General features: G+C 53.0%; 1 protein-coding gene across 1 annotated transcript in view; it reads left to right on the forward strand.

The window, feature by feature from the left end:
• CACNA1A (calcium voltage-gated channel subunit alpha1 A) overlaps positions 1-12,357 on the forward strand; it is a 181,704-nt gene that overhangs the window by 46,960 nt on the left and 122,387 nt on the right. Inside the window, exons 3-4 of the mRNA XM_077765843.1 lie at positions 7,673-7,764; positions 10,293-10,445. Coding sequence (XP_077621969.1) covers positions 7,673-7,764; positions 10,293-10,445 — 245 coding nt within the window. The remainder of the gene's footprint in view (positions 1-7,672; positions 7,765-10,292; positions 10,446-12,357) is intronic.

Genomic DNA, 12,357 nt, shown 5'->3' on the forward strand with positions numbered 1-12,357 from the left:
TCCAGTGTCTCAGGGACCCATTTCTCTCCCGCCTCCTTCAGCCCTGCAATCAGCAAGGGATCAGGATCAGGATGGTGCCCTTCCACGGGCCCACCACCTGCTCATCTCCAAACCCACCTGTCTCCGGTCACCATCATCCCCTTCTCGTCCCCGGCAAACTCACCCCCCTCTGGAGCTCCCAGCTTTTCTAGAATCACTTAACCTCTCTCCTTTCGGGGTTTTTACATCTGCTCTTGCTCCTTTTTTTTTTTTTTTTCTTTTTTTTAAGAAAACACTGCATTTTAAGAAAGCTTCAGGAATCACCCAAAATAGAAACGTGTCCTTTTGTGTAATCCTCTACTTTAGAAGGCAAATAAGTGCAAGAAAGACTCCATGCAAAGGTTAAGGTGCTTGAGAGGGACCTTGTGTGAGTGGTAAGAACTTCACATTAACGGGGGGAAAGGAGAATATCTGTGTGGCTGGGGCGGGGGAAGGGGTTCTTAAACAGAACTTGAAAAGCGCAAACTCTAAGACAGTAGTAATAATAATAATAATAAAAATAATTGATTAAATGAAAAGTAAGATGTTCTGTTCAAATAAAGACATAATGGGGACAGTTTAGTACCCAAACTGCCCACATCCAGATCTCGCTTTACTGTTTCCTGTGAATCCACAGACAAGTTGCCCAACCTCTCTGTGCCTCAGTTTCCTCACCACTAAAATGGAAAGAATAGTATCTACCTATGGGGTTGCTAGGAGTTTTAAATGAGTTAATATTTATAAATCATATAGACTAGCACCTGGTGCATGGGAAGAACTAGAGTCGTATTTGTAAACCGCGCATAGAATGATAGAAAAATAACTGACCAGAGACTAGTATCTAATTGCTGTGCGTTAGGCTGCCCACCAGACACATGCAGTATTAAATGTAAATGAATTAAAAGTAAATACAATTTAAAATTCAGTTCCTTGGGGGGTGCCTGGGTGGCTCAGTCTGTTAAGCTAAGTGTCTGAGTTCGGCTCTAGTCATGATCTCGTGGCTCATGAGTTCGAGCCCCACATCGGGCTCTGCACTGACAGCGGGGAGCCTGCTTGGCGTTCTGTCTCTCTGCCCCGTTCCCATTCACACACAAGGTCTCTCTCTCTCTCTTTCTTTCTCAAAATAAATAAACTTTAAAAAGTAGGGCTCCTTGGCAGCTCAGTCACTTAAGTGTCCGACTTCGGCTCAGGTCATGATCTCATGGCTCGTGGGTTCGAGCCCAGCATTGGGCTGTGCTGACAGCTCAGAGCCTAGAGCCTGCTCGGATTCTGTGTCTCCTTCTCTGCTCCTCCCCACTCATGCTCTGTCTCTGTCTCTCTCTCTCTGTCTCAAAATATTTTTAAAAAGAGCGAGAGAATATTAAAATTCAGTTCCTCACACCAGCCACATTTCCAGTGTCCATAGCTGCATGTGGCCAACGGCCACCATCTTGGGCAGCACCGATCAGAACTATACAAGGCAGTGTCTGCAAGTCAACAAGAGTAACGCATAACCCCAACAGGAAAAGAGGCCAAAAATATATATATATATATATATGATCAGGGACATTAGGGAAGAGATGTCTGAAAGGCTAATCAGTATGTGGCGTGGTACCCCAAATCATTTATAATCAGAAAGATGACCACGAAAGCAGCGAGTATTTTCGTATGCCTCTCAGAGTGGAAAAAGGCAGCAAGGTGGCTAAGCCAAGGGGACTCTGGAGACTCCTGCCCCGCCCCCTGTGGGCGTGGCCTGGGCGGAGCGAAGCGGGGCAATTCACACTCGGCCAGCAGTTAAGCTCCCAGGCACACATCCCGGGGAGATTTTCACTCCCGGGTGTGTCAAGCGGTGGTACAAGCTCGTTCACTGCAACACCATCTGTGGAGGGCGAGCTGGGGGCCACCTGGCGTCCATCCCCAGGGAAGGGGAGTACGGCGGATGCGCCCCCCTGTCCCGGAGCCCCAGGCCCAGTGAGAGCTCCGGAATGGCACGTCTAACAGACCACCCAGGATGGGGCTTCAAAACCTGATTCTGGGTGAAAACCGGAAACCACAGACCATGCTTGACTTCGTGCCGTCAGTGTAAGTTAAAAATACAAGCCCTCAAAATAAAGCACATGTTTTGCAGGAATGCACTCCAGTAAGACCAAATTAAACGTGATATCGGTTCTCTCTTGGGAGAGACGAATGAAAGTAGGGTTTGGGGGTGCAAGGGAATGAATGGATGAGTGAGCCAATGGGCAAATGAACAGAGAGGGGCAGTCACTGCCCAGACCAAAGGTACAAATAAATAAATACGCCGTGAACTCAGGAGAGCCATTAACTTGACTCTCTCTGTTTGAAGATTTCTTTTAAAGGAATTTTAGAAATACTTTTTCTAAGAGGAGGTAAAAGCCAAGTGATATAAAAATAAACTTGAAGAGGATTTGCACAATCTATGAATGGCAAGAATATAGACTGCATGAGAAGCAGTTCTGCTTCAAGTACCCATCTCAGGAAGATTTGACCCTGTCTTTTGGGGCAGGTGTTTCTCCTAACCTGAGGTCAGGGGTCCATAGCGGTCCCCAGTCTCTCTCCTGCTATCTGACCATGCTAACACCTCTTTTGTCTCTGTCCTCCACTCCTTCCCTCTCAGCTAGTAACCTCACTCTTTACCATGAGGTATCTCCAGCCCCAGGGCCTTTGCACATGTTTCCCTCCTTGCCCACCTGACACATTATAGTTGCACAAGTAATTATTGACATTCTGGCCTGCAGCCAGCAGAGAAAAATCTAGCTCCTTCCTATGCTCAGGTTGGTGGAGGAATGAGCTTGGCTGAAGTCCCAGGGGAGGGTAAGTGGGGTGGTGGAGTTCCCCAGGGGCAGCCCGGTGGAGGTGGCACAGCCCGACGCAAGAGCCAGGCAGCACACGTTAGCTGTGTGATTGTGGACAAGTAGCTCACACCCTGGGTCTCGGTTTTCCTCTTCATGGAAAGAGACTAGAACCCTCATCTGGTAAAGATACTGGGGGGTAAAATGGAATAAAACGTAAAAGCACCAAGCAATCTGACAGAGGAAAAAAACGCAATGACTGTTGACTTTATCAATGGCTTAACTTCTTGGCACAAGAAGAAAAATGATAAAGACAAAAGCAAACATTTATGTAGGACTTACTAAATCACATAAACCCCCACACACATTGGGGTGACTACTCTTGTCGTCCCCATTGTACAGCTCAGGAAACTGAGGAACAGAGAGTTGAGTGGCTTGCCCAAGGCCACACAGCTAGTTATTGGAGGAACGGGGATTTGAACCCAAGCTGCCTGGCTTGTATCCACTAGGAAGGATGGCTGTTGTCCATCCGCATTACAAGAAGTCGGGAGGCTGGGTGGCTCGTGGCAGGGTTGACTCCACAGCTCAGTGATGTCCCCAAGGGACCCTTTCCCGCTTTCCACTGTGACATCTTCAGCATAAGGGCTTTCCTGGTAACCTTTACCACTCGTGGTCCCGAGATGGCTACCTTGTTCCAAGATGTCTACACAGTCGCATCCAGCCAGAGAGAAAGGAGGTGTCTCCTGTCATGTCACTCTTCTCAGGGGAAGAAAACTTTTCTCCAGAAGCTTCCAGCAGCTCCCAGCAGCCTCCTCGGAGCCTGTTAGCCACATGACTGGCTCATGTGACTAGAGCTCCCGTTGAAAGGATTCCTGGGAAAAAGACTTCCTACTGGGCATTTTCTTTTTTATTAAAATATTTTTTTTTAAATTTTATTTCTAGGAGAGAGAGAGAGAACGACAGCGTGAGCAGGGCAGGGTGAAAGAGAGAGGGAGACACAGACTCTGAAATAGGCTCCAGGCTCCGAGCTGGCAGTCAGCACAGAGCCCGACGTGGGGCTCGAACCCACGAACCACGAGATCATGACCCAAGCGAAAGTCGGACGCTTAACTGACTAAGCCACCCAGGCGCCCCTCTACTGGGCATTTTCTGACTCTGTGACGGAAGACGGACTCCACTGGCATGGGAGGGGTAGGGTTGGCTAGTGGGCAGAGAACTGTCGGTTTCTTCCGCGATACTTTTCCTGGTTTAAGACAAGTCCTGTCTTCTACCCAGCCTTCTGTCTCTTCTAGAATATACTGTTATCATTAGGCTTTCCTGCCTTGCACTTCTTCCCTGTTTATGCAAGAAGCATTTATTGAACACCTGCTGTGTGCCAGGCACAGTTTTAGGTCCTGGGGATACAGCTGTGAACAAAACAGATGAAAATCCCTGCCCTGGGGCGGGGGGTGGGGGGTGGACATGCGAGAGTAGCGCCACCCAGTGGAACATTCTCCAGTGATGGAAATGCCGCTGTCGACATGTGGCTGAAGAGCACTTGAACTACGTCATTAGACATAGCTGCATTAGCAGCTGCGGGACTGAGTGTCTAACCTAATTATATATGTAAACAGCTATGTGTAAGTGCAACTAATGCTACTGAGGGATAAACATCTGATTTAATTTAGATTAAATTAAGGGAATATTTAAATAGCTGTGTGGGGCCAGTGGTTACCCTATCGGGCCGCTGGGCTCTAAAGGCCAAGGAGATCCATTATCGTCATCTCTCTCTGGACACGTAAACGTATTCAGTGTCTCCCACCCTGAAAATCCTCTCTTCTCGTATCTGGGCTCTTGTTTCCGCTTCCTCTTCTCTCGTTCTCTCCAGCCACAAGCCCTCCCTTCCCCCCCCTCCCCCCACAAGACTCCCCACTGACCTGATGCTCCTATCCTTTGCACCTGACTCCCCCCAGGGGTGGCCCTCCCTGCCGGCTCTCCATCCACCTCTGCGACTTCCTCTTTTTCACCAATCTCCTTCCTCAGCCACTTTGTCTCCTAAAATGTTGCTCTTCCCCAACATTCCACTGGGGGCCCTTGGCTTTTTTCACTTTACCTATGTACTATGCTAGGACATCTGGTCTACCATGACCCTGTTTCCCACCACTCTTTTCTCATTCAGCAGATATTTATTGAGTACCTGGTAGGTCATAAAAGGTGCTACAGGTACTACAACACACACGCACACACAACACACACACAAACGCACAAATGATCTTTCTCTTTACGGTGCTCACATTCTAGAAGCGGAGGTGAATAATAAACACAGCTTACTAAACAATATAATCCTGGAGAGCAAAGAATCTCTTTAGCTAGAGGGGCCAGGGCGATCCTCTCTGAGCAGGTGAAATGTGACCTTTGAAGGATTTGCCATCAAGGCAGAGAGAGAGAGAGTGAAGGGGATGGGCATTTGCAGTAGAGAAATGGCCAAGGTCACATTCTTGGGGTGCGCAGGAGTTTTCTTGGAGGAGGAACATAAGGTCAGGGTGGCCAGAGTGTGGTGGGATAGGGCAGCCAGTGGGTGTCAAGCCATGCAAGGTCTGGTGATCCTGGTAGAGTTTGGGTTTTATGCTAAGCCTGATGGAAGCCAGTGGAAGGTTTTAACAAGGGAGTTAGAGAAGACTGGCATCTCAGACGCAACGTGTCCACAGCCCAGTCTTGATCTTCCTCCAAACCCACCATTTTCCAATCTCAATTGACTGCCACTCCATCCTTCAGGCTGTTCAGGGCAAACCCTACAATCATCTTGGGCTCCTCCCGCCCCCATCCCACCAGCTTAATCCTTCCATGGGAAGCCCTCGCGGCTGCCATATTGTTCGTGGCACTTCCCACCTTCTGACATACCCTATGTTTTCCCATTGCCTCTCTGTTCATGGCGACATCCTTGGGCACCTAGAGTAGGCGCTCAATAAACCTTTGTTGCACAAGTGAATGACCGTTGCTCAGGGGTTCATTCAGAACCAGGAAGCCCTTCTTCCCTTCTGTCTTGCCCACCGTGGTCCCCACCCCATCCAATAAGCCACGGGAGGTGAAGAACTGGGGTTCTGGAGTCCTGGGGTCCAGGCTTTGCGTTCTTGCTCAATGGTGTGTACCTCCATGCATTAGTAACCTCTCTGGGCTCTAGTTTCCTCTGGAAAATGGGACTCATCCTGGCGACTGCTGGGATGCAGGATTTGATGAGCCCAGGCAAGCTCCCCGATGCCCAGCAATCAATGGCAGCTATATTTAAATTGGGGCCTCCTTTGTACTCCCACTGCCTTTGTCCCAGTTCCAGCCGTCATTACGCTGGCCTGCTCTCCCCGCTCTTTCCTCGCTCTGCCTCCGTCACTGCCCATCTGTCCCGTCAGCTGTCAGCCCCGTCTTTACCACGCCAACCCTAATCACATCCCTCCCCTGCTCCGAAACCTTACGTGACTCCCACTGTCCACACGGTAAGGCCCGCCTCCTCGGCCTCCAAGTTCAGAGCCTCTGACACCAGCCCACCCGTTTCTCCCCACCAATGTCCTGAATGAATGAAAGGTCTGCCTCCGTGGGGCTTTCTTGGCCACAGAAGCCTTCCTTCTCCCCTTCCTCTACCTGCTCCCCTCCTAATCCTTTTTTCATTCCTCCGGGGCAGGGGATGGAAGATAGTGCATTTTAGGTGCTAGTTGAGATTGCACCGGGCTGGAGGGAGGTCAGATTATGCGCATGTCTGAGGCCTGGACAGGTTAGGACAAAGGCCGTGCAATGAGAGAATGCAGGGCTAGGACTTAAATCCAGAGCTGAGCTTTCTTGCGCCGCCTCCTCCTCCCTCGCCTGCGGGCGGGGGCTACAGGGACTTGCTTTTGAACCTCGCCCACTTGCCAGGCCATCTGGGGGTGGGACTGAGTTCATCTCAATGCCCCCATTGGGTCCCGCGTGGCCCCGCCCAGACGTGCCATGGCTCACCCGGAAGTGTGGCTCACCCGGAAGTTCCGCAGTCTCCCAACTTCCGGCCTTGCGCCCGCTGTGGGGGATTTATTGTAATACAGGTCGCGTCTCATCTCTCCAGCGTTCAGAACCTTCTGGGGCTCCCACGGCACTTGGAGAAGGAACCAGGTCCTCGTCACAGCCCACAGGGCCCTGTGTGATGTGCCTGTCACCGCCCCGCCCCCACTGCCTCCCACGGTCACCCTGGCTCGGCCTCCTCCCTGGCCTCCTCATGCTTCTTCCGATGACCAAGCTAGTTCACACCAGCAGAGCCACACGCCTTGTTTAGTTTTCTATATTTTTTTGTTCTTTCTCATTTATTTCTGAGTGACTTAGCACACTTCCTGTGTGCTGGGCGCCACGCTGGCAACGCCCCACGTATCCAGTCATTTAAGACCCACGCCCCTTTGAGGTGGTGTCAGTACTGTTACCCTGTTCTACCAAAAACGGGAAACAGACACAGAGAGGAGTATTGGCCTGTCTAAGGTCACCCAGCTGGGAAATGGCAGGGCCGGGATTTGAACCCATGCAGGCTGGGCTTCTAATATTGAACCGCTTTCCTGCCAGTCGGTAAAGAGCGCCGAGCCCCTGAAGGGTCTGCCTTTCTCCCGGGCCCCTCCCCCACACCTCCGGGCTTCCCGATGATTCATTCTGGTTGTGAGTGTGAATATATTGAGTACCACTCCGACCACGAGCGACGGGAAACTTATGCTCCTCTCCGTCCCGCGTTTATTGACCACCATCGACCATACGCCCACTTGGCGTCCAGCAATGCAAAGTCCCGCCCCTCAGGCCACCGAGCCAGCAAATGACATCACGTCCCGCTCCTGTCCGACCCTGAAACCCACCCTCTGTTTTCCACTCTGGTTTCTTTCTTCCAGCATCTTGGCGACAGTTGGGACGGAGTTTGACCTGCGGACCCTGAGGGCAGTCCGAGTGCTGAGACCGCTCAAGCTGGTGTCTGGAATCCCAAGTGCGTGAGTTTCCGACCCTGGCAAGGGGTCTGCTCGGGGGTCCCGGGAGTCCTCAGTTTCCCCTCTGCAGAGCATCTCAGAAGGGGCCCCTGAGTGCCTTCTAGCCTGTGCTAGGGCTGCCTTCTCTTGGGGGAAGCTTCCCAAGGGATCCCCCCCTCCCCAGAAACCTGGCACTGGTCTGGGTGAGCTCCTGAAAGGGCCTCCCCTAGAGCCATGGCACCCATTTATTTATTGACCACCTGCTATCTGTCAGGAGGGGTGTTGATATTAGCTCAGTCAGGACTCACAGCTCTACAAAGTTGGGAACCTGTAAAATCTCCCGTTTTACAGATGGGGAAACGGAGGCTCAGGGCAGCCTGAACAGTTAGAGCCGGGTCACGTGGCTAAGAACGGCAGGACTAGGACTTAGTAAGTGCGACCCCAAGCCTGGCCGGTAGCACGAGGGGGCAGTGACGGTGACCACGTGTCGAGTGCCTGCTGCATACCAGACACTGCAGAGAGGACTTTACATGCGGTCTCTTACTTTGTCTTCGCAATCACCCAGTGAACCCGTTTGACAAGTGAAAAGGCTGAGGCTCAGGCAGGTTAAATTATGCACCTGAGCTCTGACAGCCTGGCAGTGATGAGCTCCAAAGTCCATACTCCCCCGGTGCCCCTTTCTCCTTCTCTAAGGGTCTTTCCACTCCCCCCTTTGGGGGCGGCCACAGTATTCCGGGTCAGAAAGAGGTTCAGCTGCAAAATAAAAAAACCCCACAAAACAAAACAGGGCCGACCTTTTTCTGTCCCACTGCCTCAGTTCGGACCACCACTAATAATTTATAAGCACTTATGTGTGCCAGGCACTCTGCTCTAAGTGTTTGCCATTTTTAAAATTCATCTGTCCTCACAACAAGCCTGTGAGATAGTTTCAATCATTACCCCCATGTTACATCTCATTGGCTTCCACCATCAGATTCATTGCCATCCAGGTTTAAAGAGTAAGGTCTCCCAGACGACTGCCAGCAGGATCTTTTTGTAGAAGGAAGGGTGCTTCTACTGAAGGGTCTGGAGGATTCCAGGAACTGCCTGCATTGTGTTAAATTAAGGATCATCCCCAAGCTCACACTAATAAGAGTTTCTATTAATCGCCACTTACGATGGCACTTTGGCAGCTGTGAGCTCTGTCCTTTAATCCCGAGAGGGCCGTGCTCTTCCGATGCACGTTCACAGGCGAAGAGACCAAGGTTCAGAATGGTGACCCGACTGGGTGAGGGTCACGTTGCTAGTAAGTAGTTGACTAGGCCAGGTCCCCTCGACACATGCTTAGTTAGCTAGGTGCGAGGCGAAGAGACTGCGTGCCGGCCTTTTGTGCCTCTCCGCTCCCTTCCTGCGGGCGGGAGGTGGGGAGGCAGCTCTGGATAGCCAAGGGTAGTTGGACAAAGAGGAGGGGCAGCTGGGAGCCTCTAGAAGCTGGAAGGTGGGCACACCAGAGGCGGAGGGTATCCCGCCTGGGCACCAATGCCATCCGCCTTGCAGAGCCTTGACTGCTTGGCCACCTCGGTCAGCACTGCTCTTTGCTGCGGACCCCTGCGGTCTCCACCCATCAGGGGGTGCTAATTGTGAGCTGCACCAAGTTCTGCTAATCAGGAAGCAAGACCGCAGGCTTTTTTTTTTTTTAATGTTTTATTTATTTCTCAGAGAGACAGAGCATGAGAGGTGAGGGTCAGAGAGGGAATCACAGAATCTGAAGACAGGCTCCAGGCTCTGAGCTGTCAGCACAGAGCCCAACGTGGGGCTCGAACCCACGAACCATGAGATCATGACCTGAGCCGAAGTCGGACACGCAAACAACTGAGCCCCCCAGGCGCCCCAAGACCGCAGGCTTTTTGTTGGAACCCCCGTTTTAACCGTAGGCTTTTCTGGCGGCACAGTAGTGGCGACCCTGTAGGATCTGACACCCCGAGACCTGGGCTTAAACCCCGGCTGTTAATGTCTAACACCCTTGAGTGAACCCCCCGCCCTCGGTCTTGCTTCCCATCTCTCAAAGATGGGGATCCGTGTTTGCCCGCTGCGTGCGGCTGTCCCACAAGCCCATAGAATAATGTCCCGTCTCCCGGTATCGCGACTAGGACATGGATGGCTTTCCCGCGTGGCTTTCCCTCGCCAGAGCCTTTGTGTGAATGAGGAAAAGACGCCCCCTCTCGGTGGGAAGAATTAAGAAAAGGCTCCCCGCTCAGGTGAAGGCTGCCTGACACTTAAGAAGAATACGGCTCAGAAAGCAACCGGTCTCCGCCCCTTTCTCCGCCCCTTTTGTGCCTAAAAGGTCATCAGATGACACAGCATATGTCAAATACTTTGAAAATACTTGAAACTAAAAAGTGCCTTAAAATATTAGGAGGGTCCATTCCCATCTTATTAACCAACACTGCTTGCGACCCCTCGCTGCGGCCCCGCCCTCAGCTTCGCGTGTGCTGAGGGTGGGGGGCGGGGTCCTGGGGTTTGGGGCGCTTGCTCACGGAGCCGCGGGGCTCTCTCTGTGTCTCCCCAGGTTTACAAGTCGTCCTGAAGTCGATCATGAAGGCCATGATCCCCCTGCTGCAGATCGGCCTCCTCCTATTTTTTGCAATCCTTATTTTTGCAATCATAGGGTTAGAATTTTATATGGGAAAATTTCATACCACCTGCTTTGAAGAGGGGACAGGTAGGTCCGAGCCGCATGATGGTTCCTTTCCCCAGCTTCCTCCCTCGGGTACGAGCTCCCGGAAGGGAGACGCGGGGCTTTGCTTCCTTCTCCTGGCAGCCGGGAGAACTTCCTTCCAAAGTGCTACAGGCAGAGCTGGGCGTGGGGGGTGGGGGAGTGAAATGGCCCTCGAGGGAGTGAAATGGCCTTGCGTTGGGGTCCCCTGGAAGCTAGCCCGAGGGTAAGTGTCTTATTTGGACAGTGATCCTAGGAAGTGCCATTGCGGGGACACAAGACAGGGAGGGAAGACATCTAGGAACGTGGTATGAAGCAGGCAGGCTACCACTGTGGGCACCTGGGGCTCAGTCCCATCGGGCACCTAGGGGAGACCACGTAGGGCTCGGGTCTTAGAGCCCTCCCACGGGGGGGGCAAGGGAGCCGGGGTGTCACCCACCAGCTGCTGCCCGGCACTGATGAGCACCGCCCCCGGGTGGGCATCAATGACCCGGCGCGGACAGCAGACCGCCCACTGGGTGGGAGCAGGCACTGGAGGGGTTGGCGGGCAGGGGTGCGTAGGGCCGGGGAGGCAACGGAACGTGCCACCTTCCGCCTAGAAACTTTGCAGGGCCCTCAGCCGTGCCGTGTTCTCAAGCAGGAGGAAGCAGCAGAAGCCGGGCCAGGAATGAGGGGGTCTGATGGCTTGGGGGGAGGGGAGGGGGGCAGCGCATCACGCGGAGGAAAGGAGAAGCGAGGCCAGCTCCTCCTGGCGTCTCCACAATGTGCCTTGACAACACCCGGCTGGGAATCGTGACACCAGTAGTCAGAACAGAGTGCACGTGGGGTCCTGGTCCCTCTCTCCACACGCTGTGCCTGATCGGGTCAAGAAGTTGGGGGGGCAGGCAGGAGACCAGTGGGTGGGGCTCAGCAGTGTCGGGGGCAGCGTCCCCCCATTGTCCACACACACAGGGGCCCGGTAGCTTCTGGGTGCATTTTCGGTGACCTCTTTTGCTCTCCAAAGCCCGAGCACCCAACGGAATCGGACGAGGAGAGAAGCCTGCATGTCAGTAGGGGGGCCGCCGGCCATCCTGCTGCAGACGGACCCCCCGCGGTGCTAGTGCCGGGCCAGGGAACCGCGACTCCAGGGCCAGGGAACTTCAACTCCGGGGGGTGGCAGACGGGACGGTGATGCTGTAGGGGAGCCCCTGTGAGGAAAGAAAGAGGTTTCAGGCCTGTCCTGCCGGGAGGAAGATTCTGGCCCGGAGTGGCTGCCCAGCCACCGTCTCCTCCCGGAGACCCCCAAGTGGCGGAGCCCTGGCCCCAGGCCGCCCCAGAGGACGGGGAGCGTGTATCCCAAGATGTGCCTTTGCTTCCTCCTCTTTCTGTATCTCCTCCTGGCTCCTTCTCTCCTGGGCTTGTGAAGTTTGCTCAATATGGGATGTCCTAATTATTTCTTTCCCCGATGAAGAAGGTGTTAATTGAGGCAGAGCTATTTCTGCGCCTGGCCTCGTCACCCAGGCGGAAATGCAGGAGGGAGAGATACAGGGCAGGGCCCCTCGGAAAAGTCAGCCGAGAGCAGAGAAACGAGGACTCCTGGATGCTAAGTTTTGAGGTTTTGTTGGGGTTTTGTTTTTTGGGTTTTTTTTTTCCTTCTTCTTCTTCTTCTTTTTCTTCTTCTTTCCAGCCAAGCAGAAANTTGAAAAACTGCTAAAGGCAGTCAGGTCTCCAGCTGCACCCTCTGTCGTTGGGAACCCAGTCCTTGCACGCCCAGCACTGTGCTAAGCACTCAGAGAAATGCAGAGGGAAGGTGGAGGGCTTCCTGATTTCCAAGAGCTTCCAGAAAAGACTCCTCATCTGCCACCAGTTCGTAGCTGTGAAGCCCAATATGAACGAACCTTCCGGAGCTGTTGAAGGAAAGGAGGGACCAGCGTTCACT

The sequence above is a fragment of the Crocuta crocuta genome, unplaced genomic scaffold, assembly GCF_008692635.1.
Source record: "Crocuta crocuta isolate KB4526 unplaced genomic scaffold, BGI_CrCroc_1.0 scaffold693, whole genome shotgun sequence".
Taxonomy (NCBI): domain Eukaryota; kingdom Metazoa; phylum Chordata; class Mammalia; order Carnivora; family Hyaenidae; genus Crocuta; species Crocuta crocuta.